The sequence below is a fragment of the Canis aureus genome, chromosome 19 (assembly GCF_053574225.1).
Source record: "Canis aureus isolate CA01 chromosome 19, VMU_Caureus_v.1.0, whole genome shotgun sequence".
Taxonomy (NCBI): domain Eukaryota; kingdom Metazoa; phylum Chordata; class Mammalia; order Carnivora; family Canidae; genus Canis; species Canis aureus.
In genome coordinates, this window is record NC_135629.1 from 38,523,555 (window position 1) to 38,546,443 (window position 22,889).

Below are 22,889 nucleotides of genomic sequence, written 5' to 3' on the forward strand. Positions count from 1 at the left end.
TAGAGGGGCAAGGGCTGGCCCTTATAGTCCTGACCCTCTAGTCATAGTGTCGTGGTCTGTTCGTAGTGCTGTGGAGGGCCCAGGGCACAGGGGGCAGAGCGAAGGGGCCCCTTACCTTCTTCTCACTGGTGATGAGCTCATAGGACTTGACGTCAGAGCCTGGAGACATGAAGTCCCCATAGAGGATGGGCTGGAAGGGACAGATGTCGGCAAAGGCCACCTCCCAGCGCTCCATGTGGCTCTCCAGTAGTTTGTCAAACCAGCCTCGGTCCTCCTCACTCACCAGGCGGTCTCGGAACACGCGGCAACTCTCGTGGTACCACAGACGCAGCAGCTGGACCTTGTCCTGCAGCCACCCCACGTTAGTGCTGGCCCCTGCCCTCGAGACCTGGCTGGGGCAGTGTGCAGGGGCAGCAGCCAACCGAGCACCCCACCTTGTGCCGTGCTGTCCCCTCCCCCAGCTCCAGGCCCAGGTGAGATCCAGCTGCATTAGCTGCTCATCAGCTTCTCCACTCTCAGGGCCCCCATGGCTCCTCAAACCCCAAACCCAGGAGGGATGACTGTTCTCCTTACACCTTCCCAACGCCCCACATCCAGCCACTTGGTGAGCTCCTCTGACTCTGCTCCCATCTCCAAGTCTGCTGCCACCTCCATCCCAGCTCTCCACCTCCCCCTGGGTGAATGGATGGCCCTCCAGAAGCCCCCAGGCCCTTATCTCTACTTATTTGACCCTAGCTTGGCAAGGTCAGGGCTGGCATCCGTCCTGTTCACCAAGTCTCCCTGGTCCCAGGCTCTGTACACACTGACCCATCCACCCCCACTGCAAGTGCAAATCTGCCCCCCTTCACCCCATGGTTCCCATCGCCTTCAGGCCCTATGGCCCCCACAGCTGACAGTCTGCTCCAGCCCACCCGGCACACTGACAGCCTACTCCCTGCTGCAGTTCTGTGCCTTCCACCTGGGCATCTCTGGTTCCTGGGATGCATCCTACTCATACTTCCTTCCAGAGCTTCTGCACAGGGCCTCCATTAGGAACCCTCGCTCTCCCTTGCCTTGCCCTGGGTCCTTTTGTGTGATCCCCATGACCACTGCCATTCTAGGCATGGATTTGACATGCAAGACATGGCTCAGCTGTAGGAAAGGGGGCCTGGAGCCCAGCGTACCCCCAGCCCTGCTCAAGGCCTGGCCAGGTGAAGGCTGGGCAGAGTTTGAGCAGTTAGGCCAAAATCAAGGGGCTGGAGAGGACTATGAGGGCACTGTGTGCTCTCCTCCACTGAACACTGGAAGGAACCCTGCTAGATAGATCCTTACCTCAACCTTCGCCGGGTCGGCCATGAGCATGCCCTGGAAGACCTTGGAGAGGTCCCTCAGGTTAAAGGTGTAGTGGGACTTGGCTGGAGTGGGCAGCAGCTGGGAGGTGATAGTGGAGTACACCATGATAGTGGCTTCCACGAGGGGATCCGTGAAGTGGGCGATGGTGGGGGCCCCAGCTGTGGGAACAGGAAGGTGGGCCTGGGTCACACAGGCAGGGGATCCCTGTGGATCCTAATCTCCTGCCTTTGCCAGTGCTGTGTTCTCTCCCAGATGCCCTTTCCCCAGCCTGGGGGCCTGGGTTCTGCGCATCCTTCAGCCCCTCTTGGATGCCATCTTCCCCACAAGCTCTTCCTGGTACCCCCCAGCTTGGGGTGAGGAATCTCCTGCTCTGAGCTCTGCCCTCCTTTACAGCCTCATTACCAACACAGTCTGTTGCCCACTGGGGCACTGGGACACATCCACAGAACTGGGGGTACGAATGGGGTCAGTGCTGGGCAGGGACCCTACTGTCTTGCCCTGTGGGGCTCTGAGCCCAGCAGGGGAGGGTCACATGGCCAACAGTGGCTTCAGGAGTGCAAATGGTGGATGTGAGGGGCCTGGAGCTCAGCCATGACCTGCGGGGCTTACCAGCCCCCCGGAGCTGCTGCAACCACCAGCCTGCATTTTCCTTACTAATGTAACTGAGGTTCTTGGTTCTTTAAAAACTATTCAATTCTTTGCTGGGAACCAAAATTCTGTCAGTGGGAACCTGGGGCAGAGGGAATCCCCTGAAGTGGAAAACAAGAAGGGGCAAGAGGGCTCATGAGCCCCAAAGACGGGTTCCTCCGTTTGTTATCACAGGCACTGTCCTCAGTCCTGGGCACAGAGGGTGGTCCCAGCCGACACACTCCTCACCCTTCAGCTGCTGCCTGCAGGGAGCCAGGCAGCCAATGGATCTGCAGCAGAGCCAACAGTAAAGGGCTACAGAGAGGCCAGCCGCAGCAGAGTATCAGGGGGGCCAGGGTTGGACGCATTTGATGTAATCTTGGTCAGGGGCGGGAGGGCTCAGGAGGAGGGGCACTAGAGCAGAGAGCTGGACAGCGGACATGTGAGTGGACCCAGGACCAGAGCAAGTGTTCCGAGGACTGCAGTGTTGTGTTAAGAACCGATTGGGGGGTGGGGCGGTGAGAGCAGAGAGGGGACAAGGGGCTGGGGTAGCCCTGCCTACCACTGTTGGGACTTGGGCTCTTGCCTGTAGTTGAGCAGAGGAAGAATGTGACCCAAATGAACATGGAAATGGGTCCCTTGGCTGCAGGTGGAGATGGATAGACGGCTGGATGGGAGGTTGGGATGAGGAATGGGGGTGACCTGACCTGAGAGGAAGGGCTACCCTCCAGCAACAGTAAGAGCCCAGGAACATTAGGACTGAGAGCTGACCTTTGATCTGGCCACACAAAGCCACCATGACAAGGGCACTCTCCAGGGAGTGAGACACAGGGGAAAGTGGGAAGGGTGGCTGGTGCCAGTATGAAGGGACAATGCTCTGGAGCTGTGCTGTCAACATGAGTGGAGAAATGGAAAGATGGCCAGGGTGAACGGGAAGGGGCCCAGAGTGGCTGTGTTAGTTTTGTTGTTAAGACGGGAAATCAGGACATGTTTGCCTGCTGGCAAGAATGGCCCCAGAGAGATGGGCCACACACATACAGTGTCTTGGGACGTGGAGCCACATCCTCCAGCAGACACTCTGCGGTGGGATTCAGGCTTCAGAGAAGGGCTCTTTGGCTATACCCAGGAGAAAGCTAGTCCTTTCCAAGCAACAGGAGAGAAGACAGGGCTGAGGGAGGCCCGGGTACAGGTGAGTGGTAGACCTGGAAGTCTAAGGAGGGCGCTGTCTTCTGATGGCCTCCTTCAGCTGAGGTGGGACTTGAGCCAGGGCTGGAGGTCTGAAGGGGTTGGTTATTCTGCTGCAATGACCACCAGATCTGCCCTGTGTGAGGCTGCTATAGCAGAGATGCCCACTCACAGCAGAGATGCCCACCCTTTGAATAGGGCCAGCCTCTTTGGAGCCTCTGCTTCTCTACACAGGGTAAGAATTTGTTGGGTTTCTTTATTAATCCATTTAACTCACATTGACTTTGCTTTTACTATGGGTTGAACACCACCCAGGCACTGAAGGATGACTGCTATAGGAATGGTCGAGTGAGCCTCTGAAAGTGTTTGCTGTGGCAGTAGCTCAGCGTCCCGATATGAGCCTGAGGATGGTTCTCTGTGGCCACTGGGACTCAGCCTAGGCCACACCCAACTGGAACCCAGGGCTCACCCTGGAACCAGTGCCCTACCCCATACAGGCCCTGTCCAGGCCTGTACTTACGCACAGGCTCCCGGTAACTTCTCTCCCCGAGGAGTCCATCTAGAGAGTTGAGGGAGAGACATGGGGCTCAGAGTTAGGTAGGTCCCTCGCTGCCCACCTTGGCCAGCCTCCAGAGCAGCCACCTACCAGCCACCCTCCTCAGCAATGTGGTCCCCACCCCTAGCCCAGCCTGTAGGCAGGTTCTGGCCTATCACCACTGGGGCAGGGCAGGCCAGGCCAGAGGAGGGAAGGCTGACGCCCATCACCCACCACCTGGGACAGTGCCAAGGGGAGTTCAAAGGTCAGAGTGTATGTTAGACAGGAGGTGGGCTGGTGGGGAAAACCTCATCTTGATGTAGACTTTTCCCCAAACCCCATGGAAGGTGAGGGCCTCTTTGTCTATTCTATCTTGGTTCCTTTCCCTGAATTATAAAAGTAACGTCCTTCCACCGGCTTTTCTGAGCAAGTACTAACATAAGTGTGGACTTATGCAGGTGAATACACAAGTGTGCGTGTGTATAAATCATATATTCAGCAATCACCATGCACCAGGCTTCATGCTAGATGCTACATGCAATGTCTATTTAACCTTCTTGACTTGGGATGGTGGACACTAGTATCATCACCCATCATACAGATGGAGAAACTGAGGCTCAGAGAGGTTCATGAATTGGTAACATAGCTGAGTAAAGGGTGAAGCCAGGGCTGAGGTCGCTGCCTCCACCGTTCCACCCTTTCCAGCCGTCCTAGGAGTAGCTTACCTGGCCTGGGCTTCTGCCTTTGCCCAGGGCCTCCCCCACTTCCACCCAGTGCTCACCCATCCAACTGCCCAGGATGGTGGAGAAGATGTGCTTCTTGCTGACCTCGTCCATCTCAGCAAAGGACAGGTAGTTGAAGTGGCGTGTCAGCCGTGGGGTGATGGCATTCCTGCCTCCGCCAGGGGGGCCCATGGCACAGATAAAGTTGATGTCCACCAGGTTCTTGAAGGATCCTGGAGTGGAGGCAGGAGGTCAGGAGGGAGCCCTACCTGGGGCTGAATTATGACTTTTGTGGGCCCTAAGCACTTGGCCTTCAAGGGCCTCCTCCTCTATAAAGACATTAAAAATTATAATTTATAACAGTATTGGACTAAAGATAAATATATTAGTAGAATACATTAAACATTAAAAACATTCTTTGACCTAGAACTTCATTTTCCTGGTGATTTTAAAAGAAATCAGAACATTTCTGTGGACCCTCTAAAAGTACTGTGGGCACTAGGCCCTCTGCCTACCCTGCCTAACAGGAGAGGCCCCCAGCCCTGCCCAGCACACCCAGCCTGCACCCCGCTGGGCCAGCCAGCACGCACCAATGACCTTGCGGTCATACCAGCCGCCATGGTCCATCCACTGGCGCAACAGCTCGATAGGTGGTTGGGCGCCATATGTCTCCAAGGCCGGCATATTCAAGTCATCGATGAAGAAAATGAAGTTGCGTCCCAGGGGCGGCCCAAACACACCCTTTCGCCTGTGGGGAGGGGCTGTGTGAGCCCAGCACCCACTGGTGCCAGGTCCTCTGGGAATCAAGGGGTGGCAGGATAGCAACTGCTTTCAGCCTCCTCTGAATTGTTAGACTTCTTGAACAGCCTCTTGTTCCCCTCTGAACATCCTGGGACATCACACTTGGCCGCCTTGAGTCTGGGCTCCCTTCAGGCTGAGTCCTATCAAGCCCCACTCGAGTACGCAACCCAGGGTGGGCACCCATGGCTTGGGATTTCTGATGGATGATGGCTCCAGAGCAGTCTGCAAGACAGCCCAGGGCCCTCCAGGAAGTTTTTGGCAAACCCGAGAGCATAATTCGGTAAGGAGCTGAGAGAGTGGCTGGTTGAGCCAGGCTTGGAAGGACACTAGGTGTAGAAAGGAACAGAGTGCATGCCTCTTGTCCAGCTTGCTGTCAATGAGGTCCTGGGTCTGGTTGGCCGAAGTCCGGGCTGAGAAGGTGAGGAAGTGGCTGATGTACTCTAGCGGCAGGTTCTTGAGGAGCTTGTCAGAGATGGTGAGGGTCTTCCCCGTGCCTGTTGGCCCAATGCATAGCACCTAGGAGAACCAGGGTCATGTGTTCAAAACTCTTACAAGGTCTGGCACACAGTAGGAGCTGTCCACCCTGTCAATATGGGAGCCATCCCCCCTGCCCCCACTGCCTTTTGGGCCTTGGTGTGGGTGAGGCAGGGCATGGCAGGGGCACTCACAGGCTTATGGTTGATGAGTAGCATGTCCAGCAGGTAGGACATCTGCACCGTGTCCATAGTAGGCACAATGATGTTACAGTAGTTGGTATCTGGCATCATAGTGAATGGAGTGGAGGAGTCCATCCACTTCACCCAGGCAATCTGGAACCATAGGTAGCTTAGGGCTGAGCCTGGAACTCTACCCCACCATGCTCTGGCCAAGTGCACCAGGAGGGTCAAGGAACTGCACTGCCAGACCCTGGCAGGAGAACCTGGGAGAGGGGCTGCTTCTGACTGAAATAGGGAGCCCCATGCCTGAATCTCTGCACAGAGTGGGAAATCCCAGGATGAACCCCTGGGAGTGGAGGACTCTCTGCACAAGCTGCCCAGGTTGAGGGCTTCCTAGGGACTGCCAGACCCTGAATCTCTGCATCAGGGAGATGTTCTGGAAACTGGATGGCCCAGAAGCCAAAGGCTTTTGCTGTTTCATCTCAGGCTACCCGAGGGTATGGGGCCAAAACCAGAGGAGTTGGCATCACTGGGACAATGAGAGATCCCCTGCCTGGTCTCCCCCAACCACCCCTACCTGCATGAATTCCTTCACCCACAGCCTCCACCCAGCTGGCCAACTTCCCCTGATGAGGGTGTTCATTATGGTCAAACCACAGGTCACACTGGGGACAGTTCTGACTGTAGACTCAAATGTGCCCTGTGAGATCCCTAGCAGGAGCGTGCAGTGGCCATCTCTACAGACGCTCTCTGCCCCCTCCTCCTCCTGGGCTGGGTCCTGATCCTGGAAGCACAGTAGGCTCTCGGAGCCATCACTGGCTGATAGGAAGGATAGGACACCAAGGCAAGCCAGGAGGGCTTGCTGCCCAGCCCCAAGGACATCCAGTTCCTAGGAAAATGGGACTTTTAGATAGAATTGAGGCAACCATCCCTGGGAGCAGCATCAACAATGAGGAGGCAATGCATATGGTTGGGAAAGGAGGAATGCTAACATTTCCTGGTCCCGGGAAAAGTCTAGTTCTGACACCCACTGGCTGGGTATGACTGTCCTGAGCCTCAATTTATTTGTCTGGAAAGTGGATACAATAAGAACTACACTGTGTATCTGTGAGGATCCATGACATAATGCAAATAACCCCCACCTGAGACCTGTGGCCATCAGCATGGTCTCCTCCCTGTAATCATTTTTCATTGAGGAGGACAGCCACCATCCAGTGGGGCCCTTCCTGTCCTGCCCCCTAGGCACAAGCCTGTGTTCACCTGCTTGCCCTCCTCATCTTCATCCTCATCGTCATTGGTGTTGCTGATGCCTGCGTCCTCCAGCCTGTAATCGAACACCAGCCCCTCCTCTGGGAAGTGCATGGTCAGCTGCCAGGGGACGGAGGAAAACCAGGCTGTGAGGCCGAGGAGTTTGTGTGTCTGCTTGTCCCTGGGGGCCGGGCCCCAAGGATGGCCCTGGGACACCCAGCCTTGGGAGCCCAGCCCGGAGTCTGCCGCCGCTCACGTTTTCTATCTTCATCTTGATCCTGAGCCAGTGGCTGAAGCTGAGGCGGCTGGCACTGTCCCCCGTGGCGCCCACGCTCCAGATCAAGGAGAAGATGAACCAGGGCTCGATCAGCTCTGGGATGCGGCTCAGCTTTTCAGGGGGTATTTTCTTGAGGCCCTGGGGACAGTGGGGACAACATCAGGCCCAGGCAAGAACAGTGCTGAGTAGCCTGAGGAAGCGGGGCTTCGGGGGCCACCTGGGGCCTCCACTGCATGGTCTGGCATCTCCACAGCAGACCGGAATGGGTAACCCATGACCCAATCTGAATCTCCCTTCCGGGATGCTGGGTGTGGGGCTCAGGGCCCTCGGGTGCCCAGGCACAGGGAGCAGGGGCAGGAAGAGCAGGCACCCAGCCCCATTGCTCGGAGCTGTACCTCTTTAGGCAGAAATGGCTTGAAGAAGCAATCTAGCAGCTTGAGGAGGCTCATGGTCAGATTGCTGTTCGTTGAGGCGATCACCTCCTTTACCGAGTGCCGGACGAAAGTGATAGATCCCTACAGCAGATGAGCACCCGGCTCCTGTGGCTGGTGGCCATAGCTCCCTGTTACCCCACCTGGGCTGGGCACACTGTGGCTTCGCTTACCTCCAGGAAGCCGACAAACAGGGCCTTGAACTTCTCCTCATGGGGCTTGAATAAGGCAGGGAGCCTCCTCAGCCAGCACTCGACAAAAGGCATGAGCCCCAGGATGCTGGGCTCCAGGTACACCATGCCACAGCGGGACACGGTGGCCGGGGAGGCCACTGCCAGGTCCTGCACCTCAAACATCATGGTCATCGCCTGGCACCAAGGTGAACTGTGTGAGTGAGTGGTCACCAGTTCCAAGGGCCGGGGAAAGGGCTGCACAACCACGGGGAGGGGCTGCCCATCCTGCAGCTGTGGGGAGGCCATGGGGCAGGCTGTGGACCAGGAGCAGTGTTGGGGTAGAGGAACCCCTTGGTCCTCAGCTGCTAACAGAACTCTCCCTGGAGTCTCGAGGAGAACCACAGTTAGGAGATTCCTGATTGCTCTCTGGGCAGCCTAGGACCAGGGTATTTTGGGGTCCCTGGAGCCCTAGAGGAGTCTGATGGGAGCTGTATGCTATGCTCCAGAACTTCCAGGTGTTCTCAGAAGGGTTCAAGAGATCAGCTGAGTGTAGCTACCATGAACTGCTCTTCTACCTCCTTTTCTGAGCCCTCCTTTTCTGAGAACTGCACCTCATATACCAGGCAGGTGGCTGTGCGGCCAGGTGTGTACCACCTGTCTCCCAGATTCCTGGCATGTTGCTAAGATGTCTGTCATAGTTGCAAGGGGGCCTAGGAGGCACAAGTTAGAGTCAACCAGAGAGCAGTGGGAGGTCGTCCTGGACCTGGGCCCAGAGCATCACAGAATGTGGTCTGCAGAAGGGCAGCCTTGGACAGCTGCACCCGACATGGCTGAGCTGTGGGGGCTTGAGATGGGGAGGGACACCAAAGGGATGTGTGGTTGGCCTGGGATATAGCCTTGGCACTGAGAGGAAAGGGGGATGAGGTGGGCGAGCGTACTGTGGCCTCAGGGCCACCCAGTGGCAGAGGAGAGCTGGGAAAGCAGACAGGTAGGCATACTTCTGTGAGCTTGATGATCTCCCCAGAACTGAGGCACAGCTTCTTGTTGTCGTCCAGCACCGTATTCATGTTCTCTATCCAGACGGCGTCTACCGGCCCATCAAACATGTACCACTTCTTGTTGCTGTCAGAGGCGATGGCCCCCACCCGGATGAGGGAGGGGAAAATCCCGTCTGTCCTGCAGCCACCAGGAGGAGAGGGTCATAGGCACCCAGAGACAGAGCAGCAAGCACCACTGGCTCTCGGGGAAAGCTGGACCCGGTCTGACCCCCAGGACCCCCACTTACCCATGCAAGAGTCTGGGTGTGCATGAAACCCTTCACCAGAAACAGGGAAGCAGGCCAGACTCCCATTGGGAAAAATGAATGACTGCCCCCTCTCCAGTGCCCACCCCACACGGGGCTCCCAGAACGCTGGAGCCAAGCAGAAACCCCCAGCAAAGACTGGAGATTTCTCCAGAGAAAAGGCTCCTACATGCTGATGTTCGGAGGATCTCCACCTAGCTGCCTTTCTCCAGCTCCATGCACTTCCCCTGATATGCATGCACATGTCTGTCTGGGCATGGAGGCCCTGAGAGGGGCGGCCAGCCCTCTGGGGTCATGACAGCAGGCAACATTTATTGAGAACTTGGTACGTGCCATGCTGTCTGGACATCTTCCCTATGTCAAGCTCATTTTCTCCTCATCATAATCATGGTGCCATTATAATCCCCACTCTGTGGATGATGGCACCAAGACCCTGCGGTGGGGAAGGCCACTCAGCAAGGAAGTGCAGTGGTGAGTAGAGTCCGAGGCACTTGGGCTCCAGAGCCTGAGCTCCTAACCTCCCAATGGGATAAGGGAGGGAGGCCCATAGCCCACAGCCCCCAGAGGTCTGGGCTCAGGGTAGTCACTGGAGAGGGGTTGGAATCACTCACCACTCATGGGTGAGCAGATCAAATTCTCCATACAACTGGCCCATCGTGATGGACTTGGGGTTCAGCACGTAGTAGTTGACAGCCTCATACACACCACCACTGATGGATGGCTGTCCTTTCAGTGATGTCATGGCAGCTGCCAGGACTCTGTAACACTAGAGAGACAGTCACTCAAGAGTGAGCCTCCTGGCTCCCCAGAGCACAGGGCTGGAGTGGGCTGCAGGCTGCAGGGGTCAGGAGGGGTATTCTAGAGGCCACAGAGGTACAAATGGGGGCCAAGACCCCTGCCAAACCCCCCACCTCAGGCCTCTGTCTGGGTACTGAATTGCCTGGCTTGGCTCCACTCACGTTGCTCTTGCCAGAACCTGCAGGCCCAACGAGCATGAGGCCGTGCCGCACCACGGTGGTCTCATAGAGCTGGATGCACTTGGTCAGGAAACCTGGAGGGACATAGCAATGGAGTCCAGGGGGCAGAGCATGGCTTGGGTCCTGGCTCTGCCACTAGCTTGCTGTCCAACCTCAGGTGGGTCATCCTGAGCCTGTTTCCTCATCTATAAAATGCAGCTGGCGATAGTACCTACCCCATAGGTGGGGTTAGGGGAAGCCCTAAGTCCAGAGCCTGGCACAAAGTAGGAACTCTCTGCTAATGGCAGCCATGATTTCCACCATGACTATTATTCTCTAACATCCATTGGTCAGGTGTCCAGCTGGCATGGGCCTACTCAGTGTCAGCTGTCATGGGGTCAGGGTAATCTGGATGGCCAGGTGTGACTTCCTGGAGGAGCATCCTCCCACTCCACAAAGGTGGAGGACAGGAAAGTTCAGCCAGGCTAGGGGACAGTGGAACCAGAGCTCAAGTTGCATGTCCGTGCAGTGGCTGCATTGAGACCCCCACCTTCTATCAGGGAAGAGGGTTGGGGTCAGAGGGAGACTGAGGGTGGCATCCCCAGAGCTCTTCCATCTGTGTGGTGGCCTTTGTAAGAAGCTGGTTCAAGAAAAGCCCAAACACTCTTTAGACTAACGACACCAGGGTTGCATTCCACGAGGAATGTGAGCAAGTCCTGAAGGTGGGAGCAATGTGCTTTGCTCCAAAAGACAACAGTATGGGTTGGGGTGTGGTAGGGCAGGCCACAGCTCACCATTCCCCCCAGGGATGGCATCAAACCCCATCGTTGCCCCAGGCAGGTAAGGATGGGGTGGAGGAGAGCCTCTACCGGGGAGGAACAAGGCCCAAGAGGGGCCCAAGTGCTGTGACTGTTCTGCACAAGGGGAGGGGGGCTAAGCAAGAGATCCGGGGGAGGTGATAGGATTTGCTTCCCCACTGTAAAATAATCAGCAAAATGTACTTTGGTCTCTGCCCCCAGTTCCTGATGCAGAGCTCCTCAAACTGTTGTAAACAGGATGCTAGGAGAAGCTTCTTTTCGAACTTCGTCTTTGACCCTGGTTCCTGACACAGAATTCCTAAGACCTTTGTCATTTGCTGAGTGCTAAGAGTGTCTTCTGTTCTAATGAGGCACATCTTGGTGGCGGGCTCCTAGGAGCAACTGGTCACCAGGAAGACCAAACCAAGGTTGGACACTTAAAACTTTCAGGCTCACTTCCCCATTCTCCAGAGAAGGGAGAGGGCCTGGAAGTAGATAATAATGGATAATAATAATTTATCATGCATACATGATGAAGGCTCCATAAAAATCTCCAAAGCATGGAATTCAGAGACCTTCCTGGTGAGTGAACACATCCTTGTGCTGGGCGGGTGATCCACCCCAAACTCCAAGAGGGCAGACCTCATCCTACGTACCTCTTTATCTGGCTGTTTGTCTGTACCCTTTCTCATATCCTTTATTACATAATAAGTAGTAAACATGTTTCCCCAAGTTCTGTGAGCTGTTCTAGCGAATGATCAAACCTAAGGAGGGGTTGTAGGGTCCTCTGATTGGCAGCCAAGCTGCAGAAAAATTGTGGGTAACCTGGGGACTCACTACTTGACTACTTGTGACTTGTGACTCTGATGTCAGAACTGAGCTGAATCGTGGGGTAGCCAGTGGAGAACTGGTGTCAGAGAATTGGTTGTTGTGGCAAAAGTCCCACATCTGGTGACAGAAGCATGAGTGAGAGAGAGGACTTTCTCCTAGACCTCTGTCACCTGCCCTACCTCGGGGACTGCTGGGCAGAGAATCCTGGTCTGCCACACACTTGGCCAGGGATGAGCGAGCCTGAGGCCACGTTGCCCCATCCTGGAGCCCCTGCCCTGGGCCCCAGGGTGGCCGCTCCAGCACTGCGAGGCCAGGGGCCAGGGGCTCACCGTCCACATCCTTAAGGTTGCTCTTCTCACAGGCCTTGCGAATGGCCTTGTCCAGGATGCCATAGTCAGTGTCCTCCTCCTTGATGGTGGGGAACAGGTCTGATACAATCCCAGAGAAGAGCTTGAGGTCCTCCTGCAGGAACTTGGGCACGTTCACATCCCGGATGGCCCGGAGGCATATCAGCTCCTGCAGCAGAAGCCAGTGGAGCTTTCAGGGGGCCCGGTCAGACACGTCTCCAACCCTTCTGGAGCCCTCCTGGAGCCCCGTTCCCCGAGCTCCTCTAGATTGAGCTTACCTCATCCATGCTAGGATTTTCTCGCTTGAGGTTCCCAGCAGCCGAGATCACAGTCTTCACAGCTCTCATCCCAAAGTCATAGTGATCCTGTCATGGCCGCACAGGAGGAGTAGATGGGCACTGTGCTTTGGGGGCTGCTGCCTGGAACCCTCTGCCTCCCGCCTGGTACCTGGCCCCCAGCCAGCTGGAAGATGCAAGGTCACAGCCCCTGCAAGTTGTCTGCAGCACCCCAGCCAGAGCCAGGTGCCCTCATTTGGATTCCTCTGGCATCTTCCACTCACCATCCCAGTGGCACTCTCCCTTCACTGGCTTACCTATTCTGCATCCCCTGCTTGACTCTTGGCCCCTGAGGGTGAGGACTCCATGTGGGTCTGACCCGGGCAAAGTCCTACAGTCCCAGCACTGCACCAGGTACAAGGAGGTGCTCGGGTTTACTCCGAAGGTGAAAGAAGTTCCCATCGGTGCCACAGTAGGGTTGGCCCCATGGGCCTTTGAGCTTCCTTCTAATGTTGCCTCTTAATGTCTCTCTCTGGACCTACCCTTTCAGCCACACTACTGTGGCTTTTCTCTTCTTTGGTGCTGGTTCTGTTTCTCTCCATTATTAGGCAGGTATGTTTGAAATAGCTACATTTTTATCATTTCTTCCCCATGGGGCCAGACCATAGGAGCTACATCTGGACCTGACCCAGAGACCAGCACACTTCCCAGAAGTCTTAGACTCGGAGCAGGATGAAGTGACTGGGCTAGACTGACTTTGAGTCATTGCCACATGAGAAGGGTTGACTGCATTTCCAGAACCATGTGGGTACAGTCAGTCTAATGGGAGAGCAGTATTTTTGAAAGTGGATGGTTAAAAAGAAGGTGTGTGGAGGTGCTGGGCATCCAGGCTGCACTGTGGTGGGCAGCTGCTGTTTTTCCCAGTGATAGACCACATCTCCTCCAGTCTGTGGGTTTAGAGGTACCATGGTTCCCCCTGGCCACAGAGGTTACTGTTCATGCATGAGCAGGTCACCTAGGGAGGGCCCATTAGGATGACACCAAGGACTTTTTCTAGAACTATTAAGAAAGAGAAACTGGGACACCTGGGTAGCTCAGTGGTTGAGCATCTGTCTTCAGCTTGGGGCATGATCCCGGAGTCCCAGGATCGAGTCCCGCATTGGGCTCCCTGCATGGAGCCTGCTTCTCCCTCTGCCTATGTCTCTGCCTTTCTTTCTCTGTCTCTCGTGAATAAATAAATAAAATCGTTAAAAAAAAAAAAAAAAAAGGAAAGAGAAACTAAGCTGGTAGCGTATAAGCCCAGAGCCGGTCTCCTCTCTGCCACTGCAAAGGGGGAGCCTGCCTGAGAAGAGAGCCAAACAGGGAAGCTTAGCCAGCAGTGCTGGTGTCTGGACCAATGACAGCTGCCCCCAGAAGCTGGGCTCAGCACACTGAGTGGAAGGTCCCTGTTGCCAGAGGGCTGCTGTCCTGCTCTGGTCCCACAAGACCCGGCATACTCGCTCCTCAGCTTTGGGTGTGTGGCTCTGGGTGTCTTAATGCTTGACCCAACTAGCCCTCAGCTGAGAGGTGGGTGTGTAATTCCTATCTCATGGGGGTCACGGAAGGCAGACCGAGGCTCTCACACTTTGGAAGCTGGTGGGGACAGGACCTCACCTGTGAGCTGAGCTGCTCAGAAGACAGCTTGAAGGTGGTTGTGATTTTCTTGGCCAGCACATTGGCCTCATTGAAACCAAAGGAGTAGAGGGAGATCTCCGCGATCATGGCGTAATCCGGAACCATCATGGCCACCGGCCGGAAGAGCGCCTGGGGCATGGGGGCGTTGTGAACGTAGGAGCAGGCCTCCTCCCCCAGAGGCCCACCTGCTCTCTGGACCTCCTGGTCCTAGAAGGCAGGCTCACTGCCCCCCTGCGCTCGGATGCCTGGATTCCCCCGCGCACCTTGCCCGCCATAGCTGAGGCCTGCCGTCCCCTGCGCGGGACCACTCTGCCATTAGTCCTTTGTGTTGACCTGAACTGGCTCCCTGACTTCTCCCAAGCCCGAGGACAAGCCTGGAGCCTCCTCTCCAGGGCTAGGGGTGGGTCTCAGGACCCCCGGGGCAGGAGGGTTGCCCTGGGGAATCATAGTCCCTGACGTCCAACGACTGTCATGTCCCCCACATCTGAGGCCACCGCTCCCGTGCTTTCCAGTGCCCTGGGAAGCCTCTTGGGCCTCCCTGTGCCTGAACTCACCTTCAGGTTATCGGGCAGCTCCGTGCGGCCAGCATATCCCGGGTTCATGGTGATAAACACCGCGCAGGATGGCACAAGTGGGATCTCAACGCCTTCAAACATGAAGCGTTCCACCTACAGGGGGGTAGGGGCTGACTCATCCGCCTCCTCTCTGGATGGGACCCCTTGTCTCTGTATATGCCCCATCCTGGCTATAGCTGCTCAGCCCCAGGAAAGAGGGCTGACTCCTCTCTCAGCATCTAGCCTCAGACCTCCGGCCCTGGTGGGTACCAGTGGCCTCCCAGGTGCCGGCTCCCTGAGGTCTTCATGCATCTCTTGCTACTCACACCCTCCCCCCAGTTCTTGACACTGGTTCTCCTAGACTTGGGCAAGCTTAGTTCTGACTAGGACCCAGAGCCCCACTAGGGTGGGGTTGGGCACCTGCTGGCTTCCTAGTTCTTGTTGCCAGGAGGAGACTCCTGGCCACTCTGATGGAGGTTAGAAAAAGGACAAGTGGCTGGGGCTTTCCATAAGGGTCAGGATGTTGGAGGGACCACTTCATCTACCACAGCTAGAGTGGGACAAGGACGTGGGGCTCCCTGACTGGCTACAAAAGCCCCTCAGGGACAGTTCCACAAGGGGGAGTGGGATAGCTCTGTGAGATGAGAGAGGCTGGCCTCAGGGCAGGCCTTAATTCCCCGGCTTTTGACAGTCACCAGTATGGGGAGCCTGTGGCAGCATGGGCGTTCTGGGGACAGTTGAAGTGATGTGGTGGTAACTGTGAGGAGCTGCAGGGTGGTGGTAGAACCCCAGATGCTCACCCGCTGCTGCTGAGCCTTCTGGATAGTGGTGATCTGCTGTGCCACCACAGATAGCACCTCAATATCAATGCGGTTGAACTCATCGAAGCAGGCCCAGGCCCCAGCACTTAGTGAGGTAAGAACAATGGGTAGATAGGAGTTCAGAGCCCTCCTGACACCTTCAAGGGCCCCCTGTGACTCCGCTGGGAGGAAGCCTCCAATGGCTATCTTGGCCAGCTCAGCCATATTCCCACCACCCACTGCCCCATGCCAGTGCCCATCAGGGGCTGAGCCTTTAATTCTTATTATTCCATCCTGTCTCCTTCACCATCCTGTGAGGCTCCTCTCAGGCAGTATCCCTGGGAAAGGTCAGCCTTCCTGTCCTATCCTGTACCACCCTCATGCCCAACCTCACCTGGCCAGGCCCTTGAAGAACTTGCCCATGGCCATGAAGTCGAGCTGGTCCGAGCAATTGAACACCACGGTCTGGATGGCCAAGGCCTTGCCCAGGTCTTTGGTGGTCTCAGTTTTTCCTGTGCCAGCTGGGCCAGCTGGGGCACCCCCAAACTTGAGGTGCAGGGCTCCGGTCAGAGTCAGGTAGCACCTGCAGGAGTGAGAGGAGGTAGGCATGGGCCACACTCCTCCCTCAGGATTCCCAGAGACAAGGAGAGAGTGTCTTCCTGAGTTGGGCCCCGTGGGTGGTGATGGCTCTTGGTCCTCCCTCCTGTTAGGGCCCCAGGTGTGCCCAGCTTTGGCTGCTGGGGTCAGGATGGGAGCCCTTAGCCACCTGCCCAGGGGAGGCCCCCGCCCTGCCCTGTGGCCCTGTAGATCTTTGCTCAGGGACCAGTCGGGATGGCCGACCTACGACCACGCTTCATTTTCCTTCCTCAAATCCCAATTTTAAAATTCAGCTGATGCTGAATACAAGTGGCCAGAGGAAATGAGTGATTATTTTAGTGATTATCACTTTATAAAGGGATTACCTGTTCTTCCTCCTAAAATCAGTTCCTCTGGTACATTGAAAGGAGGCTTTGACTGATGAAATTAGTAAAGCTCACACCCATTACATGCTTACTGACTGCCATGCACGTGCTAAAAGCTTTACATTTCAGCCCATGAAATTCTCATGACACCCGGAGGTGTCATGAGAGGGGCAGAGAGATGCAGAGAGAATCAGGGAATGAAGGGTCCAGTCACCTGTCCAAGGTTACCCAGCCTATAAAGGGCAGAACTGGTTTTGAACTGGAAGCCTGTACTCCAAACCTGCACTGTTTTAATGAACTGATGCATCACGGACTCACTGGGCCTTGTGGTCCCCGGACTTCTGGGCCAGCCAGAGCTGGAAGGGGGGCACCAGGGTGGGGAGGGGGGTGCTCACCTGTCAGTCAGGGGTGTGATCACAAGCCTCCCGCTGTTGCCCAGGTACTCATAGCCGTAGATGAACTCGGCATTCACAGCCCGGATGTACAGATCGTCATTTGTCCAATAGTACCTGGCATTGCAGGGAGATAGGTTCCTGGGCCATGGGCACCATGGGCTACTAGGGAGGGTATGTGGCCGAGGAGAGATGGGGATGAGGGTTTGTCCCAGGGCCCACTGTCAACTGGCTCTCTACCCTGCCCTGGCCCCGTGGGCATGGCCAGGCCAGGGATCCCAGGCTTCTCACCTCAGCTGCGAGATCCACTCAAAGTCGTTCACACTGACTATGTTCTCCTGGATCAGCTTGCTTACCACATCCTTGGCATGAACCTCAATGACAATTAGTGCTGACAGCACGGCCCGTTGCATGCGGGACAGCTTCCCCCGCACTAGGGCCACCAGGTCACTGAGCTATGGGAGCAGGGGGACATAGTCAGATATTGATCTGCAGGTAGGCTTCCTCTCCTGTGCACAGATGGTGGGTTTCTGTTGGGAAGAATCTCTCTATCCTGGGGGGCTCTTGGTGGTCTAGGGTGGGAAGGGGTGCAGAACTGGGCAGGAGGAGGGTGGGCAGGGCATTGGTCACATGGGAAGTCTGGCAGGAAAGCATGCATGGCATCTGCCTCCCTATAGCATATGGAGACTTGTGAGCCTTTGGAGGCCACGTGGTGGAGCCTGGCAAGGAGCTTGAGGGAGGAGTGTGGTGAGGAGCCGGGCCCCAGAACAAGGAGAGCCCATTAGACAGTGCAGGAGGGCCCCAGATCGTGGCTCCCTCACTGACCACTCGGAGAGGGGCACCTGTCTGGCCTCAGAGCTCTCCTCCTACGGGTGGTGGGTTGTGAGGCACTCATTTCAGGGCTGTCTGACCTATTGCTCTTTGGATCTCCAAGCCCCTTCCAGGATCAATATAGGAAAGCCCCCCAGAGGGAGAAGTTTCTCCCAGGGTGTGGGGTATAAGGGGGAGCAGATGGTGACTCCCTGGACTCCCACCTGCTGGGCCAATTGGGGGAACAGCTGGTTACTGAGGTTACCGATCCCCAGAGCTTCTGCCACCTCCATGGTCCAGTAAGTCTGGCACCCAGCGATGGTCACCTGGCCAGGCCACTTTAGAACCCACTGGGTCCTGGGCATCTAGAAAAATAACGCAAGTGGGGCTGATCGAGGCAGTGGCGAGTCCTGACCACATATACTCCTTTTCGATTAAGCTTGGTCTGTGCTTCTAGGCCCAAGTAGTTAATTCCACCTCAGAAGCAGAGAGCCCATTAAGCTCTGGGCCTCTTGGGTTTGAGCAGAGACATCTCTTCCTCAGCAGAGGAGACTTTGAAGCAGAGGGATGGGAGCCTAGGATGAGGAAACACAGTCCTGATTCAAATCCTGATTGCCACTTTCAAATCACACGCCTTCGGGCAGAAAACATCTCTGAACTGACTCTGTAGGATAAGAGATCACAGGTGAACTGCTGACCATGGACTGAGAGAAATAATGTTGGGGAGGCCCAGGGCTGGCCCAGGCTCACAGTGAGTGCTTCAAACCCAACCACAGCAGCTGGTCATTATCAGGGGCACATTTTAAGATTCCTTCTCCAGCAGCCGCAAGGACCACCTGCCCCCAGAGATCCTCTGGCTGAGGGAGCAGAGTCTGAGGGTGAGAGGCAGGCAGGCAGCCCTGTGATGAAGCAGGGTGTCACCAAGGCGGTGCTGGGATGGGAGGCATGGCTCACTGTGGGGTAGGCCTTGATGGCTCTCTCGATGATGTCCCGCACGCTGGTCTTCATGCTTCGCTCTACCTCCCGCAGCCAATCCTCCACGTTGTTGGATGGGTAGATGGAGAAGGACAGCTGCACCTCTTCACCCTCGGCTGAGTACATGTGTGTGATCGCAAGGTCCTCCTGGAACATCAGCTGTGGGCAGGAGTGGAGCAAGAACAGCCTTACCCTATGCGTGCCCAGAGGCCTCAACCACCTCGGTCTCAGGGCTGGCCCTGACCCCGCCCACTACTCCCTGTGCCCCCAAACCACATGGGGGCCACATGGGTCTGTCTTGTCCCCAGCTGTGGCCCAGCCCACTTGGGGAGGAGGCTAAGCCTGTCCCCCATTCCCACAGTCCTGTGTGGCCTCCCTTATAGGTGCAGACAAGGAGGAGGTGATTCAGGAGCCTCTGCTCCATGGGTTTCTCAGTCCAACCAGCACCTCAGTGCACAGGGAGGGGTGGGCATGACCCGGCTGAGCTGGGGGCTCTACAGCTGCCCTTCCTCCCATAGGCCCTAGCTGTCTCCAAGGGCCAGGAATCTCATGAACCACCACCTCAGTTCCTGCTAAAAGGACTTGAGGCCAGGGCAGCCAGGGTGGCGCAGTGGTTTAGTGCCGCCTGCAGCCCAGGGCGTGATCCTGGAGATCTGGGATCGAGTCCCACATCAGGCTCCCTGCATGGAGCCTGCTTCTCCCTCTGTCTGTGTCTCTGCCTCTCTCTCTCTCCTGCTCTGTATCTCTCATGATTAAAAATAAAATAAAATCTTAAAAAAAAAAAAAAAAGGACTTGAGGCCAGAGGAGAGCTGTCCTCCCTGGAACAGTGCTCCAGAGCTCCTGGGCCTGAACCCCAGGCCCAGCTACCCACCCGGGCGATGTTCTCGAAGCACTTGCGCAGGTGAGGCTGCACGGCTGTGGGGTCCTTCGTCTGGGACAGAATCTCAAGTAGTTCATCATCTGACAGGAAGTAGAATCTGCCAGCAGAACAGGGGTGAGGGAGCAGGTCAGGCAGCCTGTGCGCCCCAGCCCCGTGGGCAGACACCGACAGAGTGGGCACGGGCCAGGTGGGGCCCACCTGGGGAAGGCACCCCGCTTAGTCTCCAAGTACTCGCTCAGGCCCTTCTGCACCATGTCCAGCAGCTTGTTGCAGTCCCGCAGGCTGTCCAGCAGCCTCTGGTCAGAGCACACATTGATTACCTGCATAGCCCGGGCCAGAAAGCAGAAGTGAGCATGGTCAAACTGGGAGATGGCAAGGCAGGGTCAGAGGGCACCCATGCTGGCCAGAGACCCCAATAGGTACTGAGAAGGAGGGAGGGCAGGAAAATGACCCTGACCCAGGGCCCACATCCATCACTCCTGCCAACCCACAGGAAATAGTCTATGGCCAAAAACATCAGGGTTAGGGGCACCTGGGTGGCTCAGTTGGTTAAGCAACTGCCTTCGGCTCAGGTCGTGATTCCAGGGTCCTGAGATCGAGTTCTGAGCTGGGCTCCCTGCTTAGTAGGGAGTCTACTTCTCCCTCTGACCTTCCCCCTGCTTATATTTCTCTCTCTCTCTCTCTCTCTAATAAATAAAATCTTTTTAAAAATTAGGATTAAACAAAACCAAGGAGTTTGATTTGTTGTGGGACTTGTTAGAGCCTTTAAAATCCTCATATAGAGGTGCCTGGATGGCTCAGTCAATTGCACATCCAACTCTTAGTTTTATTTATTTATTTATTTTTTCAACTCTTAGTTTTAGCTCAGGTCATGATCTTGGGGTCCTGAGATCAAGACCTGCTTCAGCCTCCATGCTCAGCATGGAGTCTGCTTCAGATTCTCTTTTCCCCTCTCCCCTCTGTCCCTCCCTGGCCCCTGCCCCCCTCACATTCTCTTTCTATATATATATAATAAAATAAACAAATAAAATCCCTAAAATCCTAATGTAGGGGGCACCTGGGCAGCTCAGTTGGTTAAGCATTGGACTCTTAGTTTCAGCTTAGGTCATGATCTCAGGGTTATGGGATCAAGTCCCATGTCTGGCTCCGCACTCAGCGCAGAGTCTGCTCATCCCTCTCCTTCCCCCTCTGCTCCTCCCCTCGTTCACATTCTCTCTCTCTCTCAAATAAATAAATACACACACACATATATATTAGGATATATAGATATAGATATCCTAATGTAGACTGCAAATCTTCAAGGGGAAAACCAACTATCCCATTTCTGAGGAATATCTCTCAAGAGTGGGGAGTCGGGCAGCCTGGGTGGCTCCGTGGTTTAGCGCCACCTTCAGCCCCGGGTATGATCCTGGAGACCCGGGATCGAGTCCCACATTGGGTTCCCTGCATGGAGCCTGCTTCTCCTCCTGCCTGTGTCTCTGCCTCTCTCTCTCTCTCTCTCTCTCATAAATAAAATCTTAAAAAAAAAAAAAAAGACTGGGGAGTCCACTCAGAGGGACAACAGGCCTTCCATCTGTCTCGTTCAGAGGGAGAAGAGGCAAGGGTCCTCAGTGGTCCCAGTGCTCCCCCCCACTCCAGTCCCCATGAGCTCGCCTCACGGTTCTCGTAGGCATTCTTCATGATCTTCCTCCAGATCCGCTCCATCGTCTGGTAGCGCTTGCTCTCCACAGGCAACTGCCGATTGATGTCCTCGGAGCTGAAGATGGGCTCCAAGTAGAGCCAGGCCCGTTGACAGTTCAGCCACTCCTCCAGCACCTCCTGGACAGGGCACAGACCATCAGGGCCTGGGGTTCACGTTAGGTCCTGTCCCCGCTGACCTGGGGATCTCACCCGACCAGAATGCTGGGCAGAGCACTGGACATCAGAGCGAGCATCCTCGGGGGTTTTTCCGGGTGACACTGCCAGCCACAGTGCTCCAGGGAGCCAAGGCTGCACAGAGGCCCCAGCCTCCAGAGAAACTCCAAGTGCCCCCACAGGACACCCAAGTCTCCAACACAGCCAGGGGAGCCTCTCTTCCCTACAAGAGAACCACACTCACACCAGTGAGCCCTGTAGTCACAGAGGAGAGAGCCCGGTGCATGGAAGACCAAACCAGTCTCCTTTCTTGGGAGGAAATTTGGGTCTATGACTCTAGGATTCTCTGAGGTGTCCTGGAATTTGAGCCTGAGATCTCTAAAATACTCTCTGAAACCTCAGTCTGAGAGGAAGACACCTCCAAAATAAGCCACTTTATCTTCTACATTCAAATTCCTCTCTATGGGGATCCCTGGGTGGCGCAGCGGTTTAGCGCCTGCCTTTGGCCCAGGGCGCGATCCTGGAGACCCGGGATCAAATCCCACGTCGGGCTCCTGGTGCATGGAGCCTGCTTCTCCCTCTGCCTATGTCTCTGCCTCTCTCTCTCTGTGTGTGTGACTACCATAAATAAATAAAAATTTAAAAAACAAAACAAAACAAAAAAACAAATTTCTCTCTATGGAGGGCACCTGGGTGACTTAATTGGTAACTGTCTGCCTTCAGCTCAGGTCATGATCCCAGGGTCCTGAGATTGAGCCCTGCGTTGGTCTCCCTGCTCAGTAGGGAAGGAGTCTGGCTTCTCCCTCTCCTTCTGGCTCTCTCTCAAATAAATAAATAAATAAATAATAAAATAAAATAAATAAAAACCGAATTCCTCTCTATGGATTTATCTCTTTTCCTATCAATGCAAACTTATTCATTCATTTATTAACTCATTCATTCCCTTCCTCTGGAGATGTGTGCTTTGACCAGTTCTGTGCCAGGTCTGTGCCACGCCCACATGGGCATCAGAAGGAAAAGAGGGAAACTGGATGTGGTCCCTGCAGTTGAGGCCCCCACAACCCATGAAACAGCCAGTTCTGCCTCTGAATCACCAGGGGCCCAACATGTGTGATGGTCTTTGTAAGAGGCACCAAGGGCTACCTTGCCAGTGAATGCAGGGCAATCAGTGAATGCTGTGGATGCTGAGCTTTGGAGGAGGTGGCAGGGAGGGATAGAGCTCCAGGTGAAGGGGGCAGTGTGAGCAAAAGAGGGAGATCTGGGGACAATGCTGACCAACTCAGACATCTTTGGGTGATCCAAGGAGCATACAGATATAGCTTCTGGCCATCACTGGAGGCTCCTGAGCAGCTCCCATGAAGGGCCCAGGGAAGGGACTATAAGAATCACACCAGTAGGCCTAACCCTAGGACAGTCCTCCAAGGCTCAGCAGATAGCCCTTGCTCTGGCCTTGAGAGCCCTACAGAAGGGTCATCCTCAGTGCTCTGACCC

The 22,889-nt window shown here is 55.6% G+C and overlaps 1 protein-coding gene across 1 annotated transcript in view; it reads right to left on the minus strand.

Annotated features, from left to right (window-relative positions):
• DNAH1 (dynein axonemal heavy chain 1) overlaps nt 1-22,889 on the minus strand; it is a 79,948-nt gene that overhangs the window by 20,523 nt on the left and 36,536 nt on the right. The window contains exons 22-48 of the mRNA XM_077858655.1: nt 21,198-21,362; nt 19,743-19,864; nt 19,536-19,641; nt 18,643-18,822; nt 17,913-18,053; nt 17,170-17,333; nt 16,882-16,995; nt 15,919-16,107; nt 15,525-15,630; nt 14,725-14,838; nt 14,150-14,299; nt 12,500-12,586; nt 12,204-12,390; nt 10,250-10,341; nt 9,902-10,056; nt 8,986-9,163; nt 7,988-8,182; nt 7,779-7,898; nt 7,363-7,521; nt 7,119-7,226; nt 5,871-6,011; nt 5,558-5,718; nt 4,992-5,149; nt 4,461-4,634; nt 3,665-3,703; nt 1,312-1,490; nt 116-346 (exon numbers count right to left, since the gene is read on the minus strand). Of these exons, the coding sequence (XP_077714781.1) occupies nt 116-346; nt 1,312-1,490; nt 3,665-3,703; nt 4,461-4,634; nt 4,992-5,149; nt 5,558-5,718; nt 5,871-6,011; nt 7,119-7,226; nt 7,363-7,521; nt 7,779-7,898; nt 7,988-8,182; nt 8,986-9,163; nt 9,902-10,056; nt 10,250-10,341; nt 12,204-12,390; nt 12,500-12,586; nt 14,150-14,299; nt 14,725-14,838; nt 15,525-15,630; nt 15,919-16,107; nt 16,882-16,995; nt 17,170-17,333; nt 17,913-18,053; nt 18,643-18,822; nt 19,536-19,641; nt 19,743-19,864; nt 21,198-21,362 (3,915 nt within the window). The remainder of the gene's footprint in view (nt 1-115; nt 347-1,311; nt 1,491-3,664; nt 3,704-4,460; nt 4,635-4,991; nt 5,150-5,557; nt 5,719-5,870; nt 6,012-7,118; nt 7,227-7,362; nt 7,522-7,778; nt 7,899-7,987; nt 8,183-8,985; nt 9,164-9,901; nt 10,057-10,249; nt 10,342-12,203; nt 12,391-12,499; nt 12,587-14,149; nt 14,300-14,724; nt 14,839-15,524; nt 15,631-15,918; nt 16,108-16,881; nt 16,996-17,169; nt 17,334-17,912; nt 18,054-18,642; nt 18,823-19,535; nt 19,642-19,742; nt 19,865-21,197; nt 21,363-22,889) is intronic.